The 17816-nt window shown below is 37.7% G+C and overlaps 1 protein-coding gene across 15 annotated transcripts in view; it reads right to left on the reverse strand.

The window, feature by feature from the left end:
- The window catches only part of DST (dystonin), a 1436897-nt gene that overhangs the window by 62801 nt on the left and 1356280 nt on the right, over positions 1-17816 (reverse strand). For 12 of the 15 annotated variants that reach the window (XM_085610880.1, XM_085610881.1, XM_085610884.1 and 9 more), the window contains 6 exons: positions 14189-14318; positions 12565-12728; positions 7868-8030; positions 7299-7453; positions 7129-7203; positions 341-358 (listed from right to left, as the gene is read on the reverse strand). In XM_085610880.1, coding sequence (XP_085467006.1) covers positions 341-358; positions 7129-7203; positions 7299-7453; positions 7868-8030; positions 12565-12728; positions 14189-14318 — 705 coding nt within the window. The remainder of the gene's footprint in view (positions 1-340; positions 359-7128; positions 7204-7298; positions 7454-7867; positions 8031-12564; positions 12729-14188; positions 14319-17816) is intronic. The other 3 variants (XM_085610878.1, XM_085610875.1, XM_085610871.1) reach the window with 1 other exon arrangement.

The raw sequence follows: 17816 nt of genomic DNA on the forward strand, positions 1-17816 counted from the left end.
TATGTGATATAATGTGCCTCAGTAATATAAATTTTGGGAGGCAATGTGCATCACAACAGAAAAATGCAATGATCTATGGATTCATGGCAAAAGCACAATGATTATTGAGCCCCCCAGTGCCTTATTTGGTGCCTTTCAAAGCAATCTCAGCAGAACACAAATCACAAAAAAGAAACCGAGAGCAGAAACCCTTTTTGTGATTATTTTTGTATTAACAGAAATGCAGCAAACCAAATCAATTAATAAGCTGAAGATGGAAAGACGGAAACAAATAGCAAGCTGTAATGATTATGAGCAAAACACTGTTAAACACATCAAAGCACACTCCACTATTGTATACCTGATTTCCAAGGAAGAACTGACATGAAATAAAAAATGGAAAAGATCAAATTAGTTTAAAGCAAACGTTCTCATCACTATACATTTAAATATACCCTGCATATTGTGAGCCCAATTCCAGCATATATGTGAGCATTATGTGCCCAGACCACATACTGTTTATTGGACAACTTTGAGCCCTCCTTGTAAAGTGCAGACTACAATTACCCCATACACCCAACATCAGATGATTTCCCACGTTCTACCTCAAAATAAGGCAGGGCTTGGTAGCTTGACGAGGCCTGACACACTTACAACCTAAAGTGTGGCTTCAACCATGTCTTCGTTTTCTGCCTCTTGCTTCTATGTAGGCTATTGTCACAAAATAACACAAATCAACCAAGTGAGTGCAACTTCTTGATTTCAGTAGCTAATGATAGCTACGTCTGCCACTTCTTTCTGTTTGCTAATATGATGAACATCATAGGATAACTTCCTTTACCACACTGGGTTTTGATGTAAGAAGGGCAAATTGAGACCGACAACTCTACTCAGGCTGCTCTCACGTATCTAGTTGAACTTGTCACTCTTTCCACCAAAACCTATAGGGTACCTCACTAAGATATGTCAAATGAATCGCATGTTGTTCTATTCAGTCTTTCTCACATTTTGGTTGTACTATGAGATTTGTGCCTCACATTTTAATATCAGCATATTTCATATTAATGTGGTATGTGATTCGCAGCCTGTTCATACCATTCTCATCTCTTAAATTTGATGCTAGGTTTGAGTTCCCTGCTTTCTTTCAGATCCCACAACATATGGTCTTATTCACAACGCCTGTTGGGATTTCTGGAGAAAATGCATGCCTCTGCTACATCCCTTCTACGTACATCAACACATATGTGCCTGAGACATTGTGTAAAGGGAGAGTTACATTCCATTCTGACTTTAAAGGACCCTCTCATTACTTCTGGAACTAGAGAAAAGCATTCCACCTTACAGTAAAATGGCAACGTAGCTTACTTTCAGATACAGGTCTGCCAGCTTTGTGTTGGTGACTAATGCTGAAAATACGACAGTACTGTGCAATAAAAATATACACAAGTGCACTAGGAGAAGAACATGCAAAAGGAGGAAGCACACTGTAACATAAATGTAGTTAAGTATGAATTCTGTATCTCTGGTGACAAATTGGATATGTCAATTTATGCTTTATTTTTAACAAAAATAAATATAGGAGTAAGATGGGACCTACCCACCTATTTAGAAATGAATGTGTGCATCAAATCTAAACCGCCACAGATGGTCATTCAGGAGTATTTTCATGCTGAATTTGAAGTTTGTCTCTCATCTCTACTTGCTGTACTTCACACATGAACTGACAAAAGGCCTTACACTTGCTATTCCAAAAGATAGTACATGGGATCCTGCGATCCGTTTAATAAACTCTGTATCTAATCTCCTTATTACAGATGAAGTTATGACCTCTCTAATCACCAGTAATAAAGGAATAATGCAACTGCTCAACTCTAATAATTTATTACAGTTGAGTTCCGACTTCACAATGCCTGCTCCCAAGGTGAAAAGCAGCAAATGGAGCATAATTACATCTGCAGATTCAACAATGAAAAGGTGGCCCGGGTTTTATTTCTTCTGATATGTTTTCTAGTTCATTACAAAGGAGATATTTATGGCAATGTGTTTATTTCTGTCCACTATATGGATCATTACCAAAAAGCTAGAATTGCTGAATGTTTCTACTCAATGTGAGCGACAGCATTTTTTAATCTAACATTAAACTAATTCTAATATCTTTTTGCATAACTAAGGTGTGTACATTTCGCAGTACTGATTCTGCTTTTCTTTTTCATGACTGCAATGGACTTGAAAGAACAGGGCACCAAAAATAAGTGATTTGTCGGTAAGGTGATGGTGTGATCATGTATTATAAAGAACAAAATACCCTCTGTTGTAAATGAAAAGGATATTGTCAGTCACCTCTTTGCATCAGAACATCATAGAAGAACTTGGCCTTCAGCTTCGTTCCTCTGCATGGCACTTGCAATATCTGTATAATGTACAGCTGGCGGCACTTCTGTATAATATATATATATATATATATACACACACACACATATATGTATATATATGCGTGTGTGTGTATATATATATATTCACTGAAAAAACATAGGTTACAGGGATGTTATATATTTAACAATCATAACCTCTTACAAAATACTTACACTCACTGGATGGTGTCATCAGTGATGTCATTTGGGATGTCATGAGTGATGTCACTAACCAAGTCATGAGTGATGTAATATGTGAGGTGATAAGCAGTGCATTGAGGTGGCGGAAGTTATAGTTAGCTCATGTAACTATAACTGCCGAATTTCACAGGTTTTGTACAAGTAAAATCTGACCCTGACTATAACGTCCCTGTAACCTTTGTTTTTTTCTGTGAATTTCTAAGGTTTTTTTAAATTCTATTTGCTAACTATAACGTACCTGTAAACTTTGTTTTTTGCGGTGAATTTCTAAGGTTTTAAAAAAAAATGAAACGCAATTTCCTAACTATAACATCCCTGTAACCTTTGTTTTTTTCAGTGAATTTATATGGTTTTTTAACTGATAGTCGCGTTTGCAGAGTGGTCGAGAAAGGGGGCCGGGCCTCCGACCAGCTCTCAGGAATCCCACTGTGTAGGACTTACAGGAGGTAACAGGAGACTCTTTGCAGAGTGGTGGAGAAAGCGGGTGTGGCCACCAATCACCTCTCAGCAAATCCACAGTGTGGGGCATACTGGAGTTAACAGGAGGGCTTCTTGGCCCCCAATGTCCCTCAGGAGTAAAGTGGACTTCATCCCCTAACCAGTAATGCACCATGAGCCACGTTTGCAGAGTGGTGGAGAAAGGGGGCGTGGGCTCCGAAGACCTCTTAGTAATCCTGCTGTATAGGACGAAATGGAGGTAACAGGAAGGGTAGTTGGCCCCCAAGGATGTCCAACAACCCCTCCCCAAAAAAAATAAATATAAAAAGAACTCTGGCAAGTTGCCGGAGTCCCCGCCCCCTTCACAACCACTCTGCAAACACGCCTTCTAGTGCACTACCGGTTGGAGGAAGTAGTCCACTTTAGCCCTCAGGCCCTCAGGAGTAAAGTGGAATTCATACCCCAGGCAGAAGCGTGGCATGAGGTGTGTTTACAGAGTGGTGGAGAAAGGAGGTGTGGCCTTCGAAGACCTCTTAGTAATCCGCTATATGGGACTAACTGGAGGTAACAGGAGAGCTTGGTAGCCCCCAAAGACGCTCAGCATTCAAAGGGACTTTATTCCCCAACCACCCCTGCACCAGGAGGCGCGTTTGCAGAGTGGTGGTGAAGGGGGGGTGGACTCCGGCAACTTGATAGAGTCTTTTATGAAATAGGGAGGTGGGCCCGCAGCTTGTCCTTTTTTAAATGTAATAAAGGAATAGGGGCCACATGCCTGGCCTGGGCTGATTTTGCCACCGGGACCCCATCCCACGGGGCCTGGCCATACGACTGGGTGCCCTGGTCCCACCCAGGGCACCCAGTTTTTCAAGTTGGAGAACGTAGGGGGAGCCTGAAGGCTCCCACAGCCCCTGCCAGCTCCCCACCTCCTGCGGGAGCTGGCATTGCTTTTGGACAGACGGAGCTGCTAACATCCTGAAGCAATTCTGCTCCTCTTTGTGCATTTTTAATACTCTCGCTTCCACGAAGCTGAGCAGTGTTTGCTACAGCTTGGCGAGAGCGATGCTCCCGCTAAGCCATAGCAAACTACAATGTCCTGAGGGTGGGCACCCTGGGACATTGCTGGAGCTGGCCATGGGCATGGCGGTCCCCAGGGCCATGAAGGGCTCCTCCTTTCTTCAAATTTTTTCCGGGGACGTGGTGGTCCCCAGAGCCGGGGTCTGCAATGGACCCCCTTAATAATTGCCCCAGGGAGGTGATGGTCCACAGGGCTGCAGGGGCCTCGCTTTAAAAAAATTCATAAAGTATGTGACCCAGAAAGGTGGTGGTCTCCGGAGCTGTGGGAGGCCCGCACAGACCCCCGCATCATTATTTTAAATTATCCCCGGGACCTGGCCCACCCAGGGGCCTAGATTAAACAAAGCGCTGGAGCAGCCCTTCAATTTTTTGTTTTGATATACGGCAGCGCGCCTCCTGCCAAAATTATTTTTTTAAATGCTGTTTTTAGGGGGGCCCAGGGGGAACCCCCAATAAGCCTAGGGGGTCAGGGTATTTCTTCCCTGCCTCCTTTTCTTATTTCTTTAACATTTTTTCTTATGACTCGGTTCAAGCGATACACAAGATGGCTGCCAAGTGTTGGCAGCCAATGAGATCTCAGCACGAGATCAGGAGGGGTTACGGATCCACTGCATCCCTATTTGAACAACTGGGAATTTATTTAAATTTCTCAGCAATTACTGAACTGATTTAATCACAAAAGGCACATCCTTGCACCCACGTCTACCTTCCTTCCAAATTTGGTGTAATTCCTTTTAGCAGTTCAGGCTGTAGTCATGTCTAAACGAGGAATTAACATGGGAAAAATACACTTTTAAGTGCCCCCTGGTTCTCAGCCCTCTTTTGACAGATCACCCCGAAACAGTCAAGATGGCAGCTAAAGTGAGCGTCGTAACAAGTTGGAACATTTCGTGAAGATTCATGAAGCGGTTCCAAAGTTATTGATAAAACTAGATCCTAACTACAACTACCTACTGGCGACCGCTAGATCAAATCTGCTGAAAGTTTTCAATGGGAAAAGTCAAGAAAAAAAGGCAAATTGGTGTGTTAAAATTTGATTTTGCATGTTATTGTCCTGTTGAAAATCTCAGAATACGAGGTATTTTCCAGTATGGGAATTACCTGTAATGATTTTTATGTCTAGTAAAATCACACCCTAATCTGGGAAACTTGTAATGAGGGTGTATGCATTATGCTCTGCTGCCCTTCATGGCTAGGTCATCATTATAAAAATATCCTAAATAAGTAACAAGTAAAAATTGTAAACAAAATGTAAATTATTGTGTTCAGTTTCAGTAGAACACTTCACAAGGTTACTTAATAACATCAAAGATAATAGTAGCAATGACAAATTCCAGCCTTTATGGGTCTTATTGAAATCACAGTTGAAACCGTGAAGCAAACAAGAGTGAGCGAATCTTCTAAGCACACTGCAGTACTATGATATTGTCAAGACAAACCTGAGCCACCGGCCAATTCAGATGTAGTCATCGAAGATAATGTAGAAACGGTATTTCATACCATGTAAATCCCTCTAAATCTGAGAACCCATTTAAACAACTCCTCCACTGATATGATGGCATCTAATGTAGTAAGAGAACGCCCTTAATAGTAATGTAATGTAATGTAACAAGGATTTCTAAAGTGCACTATCACCCCACGGGTATCCTGACGCTGAGAGTAACAGGGATTCCCCTAAATGCACATATTTACCCACCGGTTGAATATCCTGCACTACATCCTAATAGTAAGTCTATTTGTCACTGCTTTTCTGTGTTTAGCCCTTTATATTCCAAAATGCTTGCTAATCCTCGAGCAGGATGAGAGAACTGGAAATATGTGTAAAAAAGCTTTAAAAAATATGCAATCCACCAGTGTATCAACTATCTTGGTATGATTTTCCAAACTTAAAATGTGGGCCCTCCAGCCTCACAACTGTATGCTTACTCCTATTTCTCTCCCTTGAAAGACAATCCAGATGAACTTCTCCGAGATTCTTTATATAGTTCATATGTTTGCAACTTTCAATGATGTTTCTTATCTATGAAGTACCAAGGGCACATTTTTTACCCTGAATGAGTCATCTTGGTCACATAAAGAGGAGGACACTTTCTTCGTTTTTATTATGCTGAATTACCTGTAGTAATAAGCTCAAGAGAGATACCCTGACACATATTCTGTGGCTCTAGAAATTCAAAAAAGGAAGACCTCATCACTGTCCTGAAAACTCTTTATAGCCATCAAAGGTATTGATACAAAACTAGAAAACTGTGTTTCCCTGCAGTTCCAAGACCTTCCATGCTAAGATGCCATAGCATTTGTTTTTGCCATTTCTTTAGATAGTCAATTGCCACAGCTAAATCTCTTCTGTCACATTTTATGACTGCCTTCTAGGTGATGATGCATACACATTAAGGCCTTGAACAAGTACAAATATATTTTCTTTATATTTAAGAGCATTCAATATATGTAAGCAATTTAAAAAACATAAACAGCCCTTTTCTTTCTTTCTAAGTTTAAGGGACGTTCTCCTCTCAAGCAATTGTTAAGAAGCACTAAAGGACTTGAGAAGGTCTACTGACTTCAGTTTGCATCATAAAATAAAATACTATTAAGGAGGATTTGAAAGCAAATGACATTTGTATTGACTGCTTTGTCTTAAAGAACTATAGATGAGATCTAACATTGAGTAACTGTTGAGGCCATTGCTCCTCAGACCTCCATAAGGACATATTCCTCTTTGTATGTGGTTGTATGACTCATGCTTCTGTCTACCAAATATGTACCTCCATTTCTTAGAAAAAGATGTTTTGTGTTGTTGTTTTCATGTTCACAGAAGGCACCAATGCAATATTGGATGTATACGAAGAAAATAGGAATTAGCCCCAGTTTGCTTATTTGAGAGCAAGTTCTTACAGCTCTTAGGTAAATCACATTTATGTTTATCAGAAGATAACAAGGTAATATAACCAGAAAAATGTTGCTCCACATTATAGTTAGCCTACACCAAATGTAGATCATTAAGGAAGATGTTTTGATGACTTACCCTATATTTGTTGTCCCCAATTTGCTCAACTTGGAATCGCTTTGCACACTTACATTTAGCAACCTGCCGCGTCACCTGTAAAAAGCATGATAGAGAAGCAAATTTAAATTGTACAAAACAGTCTAGTACACAAAAGAAAAAAGAGTTGGTCAGACATAAAGAAGTCATACCTCATCTTCAATTTTATCAGCATCTGTTAGTGGTTTGTAAGCATCCTTATTAGGATGAAGTGCTGCGACAAATTCATAATAGTCAATATATCCATCACCATCTCTATCAAAGATGTCAGCCACAGCACTCATCTCCAATCGACTGGTTGGGAACTCTACAGGTAAAAAGAAAACACACAAGCATTTTGACTTTGCTCTTCATCGAACAGATGAAATTAAAAAAAAGCTTAGATAATTGTATGTTTTATCAAAGAAATAGACGAGGCAACATGAGCATAGTCACACAAAGGTTTAGTCCTATTAAGTAATCGTATATGCATCCGACCTCCATTTACTATACTTGATTCAACATAAGATATTTTGCTTCAATTGTAAATCATTCTAAGGTGCAGTTATTCATTGAAAACATACACAAGGCTACGCAACCTAGAATACTCATATTAGGCTACCTGCGAATTAACCCTGGTGATTATTCAGAAAAACCTAAAATATATATGTTTTATCATTAATTCGAGGTATTGTAAATTGATGCATCACGAACATGTCAAGTTTGTTGAAAAAATACTTACTTGAAGACAGAATTCCTTCAATAAATTCCTGCCGTGTTATCTTTCCATCCTGATCTTTATCTATTCGTCGGAAAAAGTCCATTACGCGAGATTTCTTGTGGTTCATCCACCGCATATACTTTTTCCTCCAAACATCAAAATCAAAGTTGGCAAATTCCCTCAACTGGAAAAGAAAATATTTGTTTTTAATTTGCTGGGACCTAAACATTAGTTAGGAGTTGTAAACCATTGGCACACATTTTTTAACATTGATGCAACCTTGCCATCCACCATTGTATCAATTATATACATAAATGCTTAAAATAGTTTTTGTATTTAAAAGATTAAGTAGACAATATGTGTACTTCAAACTATACACAAACCATTTCTTAGCACTAATTTATGGAAGGAAAGCCTGAATCAGATCAGTTATAAAGACTCATAAGTGTAGTGCCCCTATCAGGCTCTATCTATGTTCACACAAAAAGACAAACTAGAGGTTTCCTAACAGGTTGTTCCCAAAATGTAATTAGATCCCCAAGGAATTGTTTATTTTCATTTTTATCTGAAAATCTCATGGAAATAAATTTTAAAACAAAAGACCAATCCCAACCCGTGTTTTGAGATGAAACTGTGATCCATTCACTTTATTAGGGCTTTTCATTTTGAAAACATATGAACATATTACAACAGAACAATGGAACCATTGAGAGGTAGCATCAAACAGAATAGACCTGGTAGTAATTAGAAAATGTGATAGCAACAAACTGAGACCTTTAGGATTTTCACATTAAAATCCATCACTCATGCACTTAATCAGGATGATAAGTTGGACACCTTTGTGAAGATCTCAATGATTCTAATATCTTCTTTATCTGATAATCCCTGGTTACATGTCTCAGACTTTATGAGATGTTGAAGTTACACAAAAAATTGAGAAAAACATTGTTTCATTAATATCAAAATGAAATGATTATGGCAGTGCATATGTTTATGATAATTAACTATTAGGAGTGCCCCTAAAGTCAGTTAATACTGTGTTAGTTTTTCTCACTTTCTTAAAGATCACATGAAAATTATGATATCTCCTTTAACTGATAATTCCTTGATTCCTGCTTTTAATTAGGAGCTTATGGGATCCTGCTCCAACATACAATGGCTCAAGACAGACATTGTTATATTAATATATTATGATAACATACTGGTTTCTCTATGAACTTTTATGAGTGGCCATGGAGAACGTTTATGCTGTTCCTTATGTTGTCTCAAAAATATATTTTCTTTCTTTTGAGTATAATGTTATAAAATTATCATTCATGTGTTCTTTGTGATAAATACTGCAAAGAATAATTCTTCAAATATTTTGAACTTAGATTCCAATCGCAAAGTGAGTTTCATATGAAGACATCTGTTGTGTGTGGAGCTCTTTAAATCTTTTGTTTAAACATATAAAACTTAAATTGTCACCAGCATTCACACAAAAAGTTAGCGCAATGGGTCAGTCAATGCCTAAAATTTTCAGGGTTTGAATTAGGTGTCAGCCTAAGAATGTTTAAAAACCATGTTTAAATTAATAATTTATAATCATAAATATATTGTACATTTATTTAACTATTTTAAAAACGGATATTAGGAATATGTGGTTGTCATAAATTGACAAATATGGAGACAGTTTCCTTTACCCTCAAGAAAGCCAATATTTGAAGTGTGAATTGCCATTGAGATGCATATTTGGTTAGATTGTTCCCTAGCCTGGCGATATACACACACTAGAATTCCAAGATTGCATCCACTATAAGTAGAAACCCCAGATCACACATGCGTTTTTTTGCCAGCATTAACTGTGGAGTAAGGATGGAGATTATCATGTCTTAACCTGAATCAGTGAGTGAATTACTTCATTTTTTATTTGGCTTTACAATGCCATGTGAGATCTGGGAGCAAAAGAGCACAAAATCACTATGTTATAATCTTGTTGTAGATTGAATCATGTTGGTTTACAAATCATGGGTGTATCTTACTACTCAGAATTAACTTTGCTGAAAGGAATGGTTTGCTTATCATGCCTTAACTAAGATTAGTGAATAGATGGCTCGATTTGATATTTGGCTTTGTAATGCCTCATGTAATTTGGAAGCAGAAAAGTGAACACATTTTCATTCAGATTTTTTCTTAAATTGTAAGCTGAGAATTTAAAAAATATGGGCAAATTTGAATAATATATGAAATTCTAAAATCATGTTCTACTTTCTAATATACTATAAGGGGTACGTGAATAATTGAGAACATCAACATATCAAAATTGTCTGCTAAGCATTTAATTATCTTTTTTGAGGACTCTAATGAATTGTTTAACATTAGTAATTAAAATAGGTCAGATAATATAGAAGGTTTTGGTGCCTCTTTTGCAGATTTATACATCTCAGTTATGGAAATATCAACTGACTTACTATGTAGTACGGTAGCTAAGTACTGTCTACATTTCTGGGCTGAAAATACTGAGAAAGGAACTGTTATCATTTGTCATAATGTAACTTGTAGGTACATATGTCTCTTGAAAAATAGGCTTCACCAATACATGGACTGTTTGACCCCTGGTGACACACTATACAATAATTTCGTTTTTTGTAGGATCTGCCTCATGCCAAAAAAACTGTATAATTTCTAAGACAGGAAGGATGACGGATGCATCTTTATGACAGTACTGTTAGAACAAAAGAGTTCTAATAATTACAATAAAATCAGTGAGGAAAAAGACTGATGTTAGAATATATTTATAATATTTTTAGTTATATTTATGCAATTTAATATTTGATTAGCTTAATTCTATATGTAATTTAGGTTTCATTTCTGTGAGTAAAATTCAGTTTTTTGGGGTTTCTTGTCTTTATGAAAAATCCTTTTTTCTTTACATTGTCCAATTTTAATATATTTGCAAGTTTTAAACATGAAAAGCCCAGATGATCCGACTGGATTACAGTTTCTGTTGCAAAAAACAAAACACGTGCTGGCTTTATTTTTTTCTTTTAAAATTAATTTCTAATCATAGTTTCGGAAAAACATTTTTCAAGCCTCTTTTTTGTGTTTCTTAGAGTTCATTGTGACCAGTAGGAGGATGTTTGGTTCTAACTTGATAAGATTTGAGGTTTTGTAAGATGAAAGAGCTGTACATTGTTTTTCCTGTCTCTGATATAGGAACTGGCAGACCAACAGAGTCAAAAAGTGAAGCTAGGAATGGGAATGTATTAGGATTCAGAACTGAGAAGTATTATAGCTTGGAAGGAAGAGCATAAATTCAGAGTTACATTTTGGAGGTGATTTGTAAAAGGTTTTGTGAAGGTGGAACAATACTTTAAATTTGATCCCACAAAATTTCCGGCCCATTTCTTGGGAATTTAATTGCTAACCTACACATCAGAGGTCTAACAGAATAGCTGCATTTTGAATTGTAGATTGTAGTGGCTCCACAATCAACAGAGTCATGGCTGGATGATTATGTGTAGGAAGAAATGGAAGACAAGCTGCTAACCAAAGTTGAAAAAATATCGAATTTGTCATAGATTTGACTACTGGGCCCATATTACAGATAAGGCCATGGCACATCGCTAACTTGGTGTGCTTGGTGTCACTGTTCCCAACACGATGAAGCTGCGGCCCAGAGTGCTGATCAAATTTCCACTTGCCCTGGGAACAGCACACTAGCGAAAGGTGGACTGGCTGTTTGAAGCTCTTGATTCACCTGTGAGAGTGCAGGCGGCAATGCGGTCTACAACTGAAAGGGGTACACAGATGTATCTGCAAGCAGGTGTAGTGGGTGACTTCACCCGCCTACAAGTGGAAGTCCTAGGAGTCCATATGGCCTTCTATCCCCCATTTGAGGAGCGCCCTCATAGGGCACGCTGACTGTGCACTATCTCTATTTGAGGTACAGTCAGTGCACCCCTGACAGCTCCTTTTCCTCTCCGACTGATCTACAATTGTAAGACAAAATGCTTGCTCATTTGTATAGGGGCGCAGCACTAAATTGGGATCACTGGATCAGTATGACAAGTGGGGTTGTGCAAGAGTCTACAACCCCTTCAGAAATACTGAAGTACTCCTTAAGTACACACACCCATTGTTTCACTGAGCACTTTTGATAATACGACTCCTAATATCAATTGCGGTTTGGGGTTAAAAATAATGGCTAAGTACCTAACTGGTGAAAACAGGGGCCCAAAGAAAGAAGCTGAAAGTTAGGAGCATTATTCTTCTTCACTCTTGGTTTTACAGAGAAAGTTTGAGTGACATATAATCAGCTCCTTCTTTCTCAAGGAAATATTACCAGCCTATCCTTACCCACTCAGTCCAGGAGACACAATCCCACCTTTCGCACCGAGAGCAGGATGTCAGCTCATGTACTTATTTGCACTAATAGTGACAAATTATTCAGTTGGATTTAACCTTAGGCCTGCCACATGTTAACATAGCACATACATATGCAACAAGAACATTCTTCATCATTAAAGCTTTAATACAATGTGCATCAGAACTTTTTGGCATACTATTTATTTCATTCACTTGAGACGTATTTAGCACACTACGTTAATGATAATGTAATCTACTTTTGGAGGCAACCTGCACAATTCAAGACTTTACTTGCAATGCTACTATACATTTATCTACTGACATCACCCTCAGACATTTTGTGAGGAAAAAAATGCAATTGAATTTGCTACCTCTTCTAATCGGTCTAGTGCATCATTGAGGTTTCTTCTTCTTTCCAAGGCCAGAAGCCAGACTTGCTGCCATTTGCCAACCAGCATATTAACACGAGGATCCTTGGTTTCAATCTGTGCTTGAGCCCCTTGTGGATACATGCCGGGAGTAGGATGGCGTTTTCCTACAAGAAAGTACAGAGCATTAAGACACACCCATCACAATGTTTAAGTGATAAAGGCACCAACAACAACAAAATGTGAGTTCTAAAGACAATGGCTCACTTATTGACACTTAATAAATTATCTATCTCATCTTTTGATTAGATTTCTTCTAATGTTTTATAGGCCTTTGTATTATTAACAAGAACCTAAATACTAAGGGCCCTATTCACAAACTATATTTTTTAGTACTTCTTTAATAGTACTACAATAATACTACTAAAGGACTGAAAATGCTATTATTATTATTATTATACTTGTAGAGTGCAATGTTACTTACAAAGGTGCCCTGGCCCTGGGAGTACACTGAAGATTGTGATTACAGTCTAATGGATACTTAAGGATAAAAATCAATTAAAGTGTGTAGAGCCAGGATTTAAGTACTTTCCTGAACCAGGGTAGATTGTCAGTCTAAAGCAGCTCGTAAGGGAGAGAGTTTCAAACACGGCAGCCCAGACTGAGAAAGCACAATTGCCCACTCGGGCCTACTTGAATTTAGGTATAACATGAACTATTCACAAACCAACAAGGTAAATCTCTACCCCCAGCTTTCAGATGTTTTTGTAAGGAGATCTTCACACATATAAATCGGGAAGGGACAGGGGGAGTGGCTGGAAAAAGGGGTATACTTAGTACTAAATGGGGGTTCTAAAATCTATCTCAAAGGAAAATAGCCCCCACCCTGGACAACAGATAACATACAACGGGGGAGTTATAAACAATAATACTAAGGAGTAGAGCATGGGCAATGAATATTCCCACCATATTCTGGGTCTCTTCCAACCCATCCTTCCTAACGTGCTTGCCAGAAGAAAACTAATCAATCCTTGAAATGAGTACCCCACTCACTCCACCCCAATTCCTATTTTCAAGCAATTATGAATATTGGAACAAGACTTGCAACTGTCAGGAAGCACTGGAATTCCATCCAACCTTTAAATTACTGCACTGGCTTCCCCTAACAGCCAGCATGGCTTCCAATATCCTATGTCTCACCTAAAAATGCATCTGTGGAAGAGCCCATAAATATGTAATCAACAAAATACAGTACTAAAGTACGCTTTTACACAACTGAGGAAAAACACCGCCACACCAGCAACTCAAATGTCCCTGCTACAATACACTTACAATTATAATCAGCACTGATTTCAACCATCTCTTCTATGAAAAAGGCTTATGTTGTTTCTCTACTAAACCTCTAGTCACTCATGCCTTCTAAGCAGTCCCATGAAGTTCATTTCATAGAACCACTCTAAATAAGTGCATTCTTCCATTCACATTAGTATTATAAACTTTTAGAGAGTGGTTTAATACCCCCTATATAATTTCAAACCTAATCAGTCTTGTTTCTCACCAGTAAACACATTTTTGAAAGCAAGCTCCCACGTGTATGAAGGGCATAGTAAAATGTCACAAGACTTACTTGAATTTCTCCCTTTGTCTGGGACAGGGATGTTAGAATGCACTGGACCATGGTCAGCTGCCTTTCTCTTGTACGTTTTGGTAAGTTTGTCCACATCTGGCTGCTTTCTGGTCATTTCTTCCATGAATGACTGCAACCACAAAACATATAAAATGGGAATAGCTAGGCAAAATACAATGGGGTTGCCTAGAGCTAAGTCATTAATACATGAACAGAATATATCAAAGAATTCTTTGAGAGGGGTATGCAGACAAAATATCGAGAACAAAAATATTGAGGAGCAGAAATATCGAGATGCACAAATATCATGTGCAAAAATAACGTTGACAAGAACATCCATTTTAAGCTAAGTAATATTGATGTTAAAAATATCTATGTTGTAAATATCGATGTTAAAAATATCTATGTTGCTAATATCATGTACAAAATATTGTTGTTAACAGTATAATTCCTCAATTATGTTTATGTACTTTAGTATATATTTTAATTGTATATGTTATAAATTGTTTATATAATTATTGTTAATGTTTTTTAATATAGTTTGCCCATTTTCATGTTGTTTTAAAACTTTATTTACCGGTTTATTTGCATGTTTAGTGCTGTAGCAGGCTGTGGGGTTTTATAGGAGTACAGGGTGGGAAGTACATTAATTATATCTAATCTTTAATGAATAATAAGTATTTAATTGATAATTAAGTTATTTGTGCAATTAATTTTTCTGATTACATTAAGTTTTAGTTGTTGTTGTAGAGCTTGTAGGGGTATAGGGTGGGAAGTAATTTAATTATTATTATTTATTAATTAATGTCCAATTATTATTAGTTATTTAATAGATAAGTAATTTTGTAATTTAATTTTTTTATCAATATTTTTGGTGTGAGTTCTGTATTTCGTACGAGTAATGGGTGTGAAGAAAATTAATTATAATAATGAATAATGAATGGTAATTATTAATAATTATTTAATTGATAATTATGTGAATTTGGTAATTAAGTACTATTATAAGTTATATATCAGGTGTGGGTTGTATTTGTAGGGGCAAAGGTTAGAAAGTTAAGAAATATAATAATGTAGTGTTAGCTATAAATTGTTTAATTGATAATTAATTATGTAAATTATGCAATTAAGATCTTTTCAAATGATATATTAGGTGCATGCTGTTGGGTTTGTAGGGATAAAGGGTGGGAAGGTAATTAAATATAATTATTTTATTATTAGATAACTACTAATAATTGTTTGATCAATAATTACGTAAAATTTGTAAAGAGGAAATCATGACATATTAAACAGAGGAAATATTATCATATTGGTTTAATCTCTTCTCTGTATAAGATTTTCAGGCACTTCCTGGCTGGGAGAACGAGAGCAAGCAGAAACTAGCTGGGTAAACCAGAAAATAGTAAATTTAATTCTAAGTTACTCTGAATCATTCAAGAAAAGGGGCATTTCTATGCCTAAAGTTAAGAAAGAGAAGTACCCAAGCATATTGGAAGCTTTTATGGGGACAAAATCATAAAATTGTATACACATGAGAGATTAAGCAGTTTACAGATCAGCGAGTGGCCCAATTTCAAACTATTTATTTGAAGAAGATCTCGAAAATATTAAAATTCAATGTCTCAACACACCAGGGTCAGCGACAATCCATCCATCTGTTGATCAAGATTTAACCACATATTGGCAATCAAGAAGCCTGGCTGGTTTTCAACATAGCCAACACAGTCATCTGACCATCTATAGGACATCATAAGAGGTGCAGGGATTTGTAATGCATTGTTTCGGCTAATAAGCTGGAATAGTCCTGGTCTAATAGCAAAAAAGGTGGATAAAAGTTGGTATCTGTTTATCAAAGAATTTCAAATCTGGTGCTTTCAAGAGACTTCGGCATGGATTAAGTAGATCAGGAAGGTTTAGTAAATTATAGTATTTCGGTTATATAGTCCACCAGAGGAAGACTCAAAGGAGTTCTCGCCCATTTTGGTTTCAAAAAGCCTTAATGTTAACATTTAATACCATATAATTTGCAATATCTCAAGGCAAGAAATGACAATTACTTTTTAGGAAATGTTTAATGTCTATCTTCCATGAGGAAATACAAATACAAAATGTCCTGTAACAGAAAATCCAAGGTGCTAGACCAGACTACTATCTGAATAAGAAGAGAGTGCACCATCAAAAATTGCAGATATTAATGGTCTCTATATGAGAGAGCGGGAATCATTGATTGGAGAAGCAGCATGGAACATCCCCAACTTCACTTCTATGGCCGTTAAGCAGACTAAGCCAGACATTTTGCAATTTAATGTTAACTAATGCCATTCAAAAAGTAAATGGTCGAACTTTATGGGATATGCCAGCAAAAACAAATCTTTGCATCTGGAAAAAGGTTAAGCCTAACAGATTATATCATGATCAGTCTTGGAGCTTGGCATTTGGTCAGAGATATGAAAGCTTTTAAACGAGTTGAGAGCGACTACAGTCTTTTGACTGCAGTACTAAGTGTGCATGGCTTGGCTTCCGACTACTGGAGTTTTAGCCCTGAACGCTAATCACATCAAACTAGGCTTGGTAAATAACAACTATGACCATGAGGATAACTCCATTTGGAAATGCAATTTTCAAGAACGACTGAAAAGGCAAAATATCAGATAAAAGCTGTCAAAAGCCTCGAATATCTACTTACTGCCAGCCGCGGTCGGTAGTAGGAGTTCCTGCAGGGCGGTGACGTCGGGAGGGGGAGTGGCAGGGTGGGGGGTAGTAAACTATGGATTACGGAGGTTTACAGGTAAGTAAACATATAAATTAATAAAACTAATTTAGTTGCGTGCACTGCATCCCCAAATACGATGCAGTGCACGCAACGAAATTCGTTTTATTAATTTATATGTTTACTTACCTGTAAACCTCCGTAATCCATAGTTTACTACCCCCCACCCTGCCCCTCCCCCTCCCGACGTCACCGCCCTGCAGGAACTCCTACTACTGACCGCGGCTGCTTACTGCAACATCAGTAAACTATTGGAAAGGGGGACCAAATTGTAAATTATCCGAAACAACGCTTAAATGGTTTGATACTGAGTGTTTTTGCCATGAGAGAGCTCTGCCGCATGCAATATGAACAAAGCATGAAACGGTCAGATTCGAAGGAACTTTTAGACTAGTAAAGTTAGCCTATAAGCGGCTAGTCAAAATCAAACAGGACAAACTGAGGAATAGAGCATGAGGCACAATTCAGATGGCTGTCAGGAAAGAAGACCCCAGAAAGTTCTGGGTTCTAATCAGATGTGGTTGTGTAGATCAGAAAGGAAACTTGGAATCAGTAATCAACTGCATGGGTGTAATAATTTTCCAGAATGTGCCAGGAAAAACCTGATTTGCTTGCAAAGTCGAAATGGGGTCAGGGGCAGCAAACGTATGCAGTAAAGCATATGACTACTCAAACAATGACCCAGACAAATACAGGACATATGACTGGTTAATTGGGGCTTCAACAGAGCCCAGCACAAACCTGCAGCAATTCACAGAGAAGGAGGTCTAAACAGCTATCTTTGCCAAAGGCCAGGGAAAGCCCCATTCATAAATAAGGTGCTATTAGTTGATTTTTAAAATAATACTACATTCTGGGCCT

Source organism: Triturus cristatus, chromosome 6 (assembly GCF_964204655.1).
Source record: "Triturus cristatus chromosome 6, aTriCri1.1, whole genome shotgun sequence".
Taxonomy (NCBI): Eukaryota; Metazoa; Chordata; class Amphibia; order Caudata; family Salamandridae; genus Triturus; species Triturus cristatus.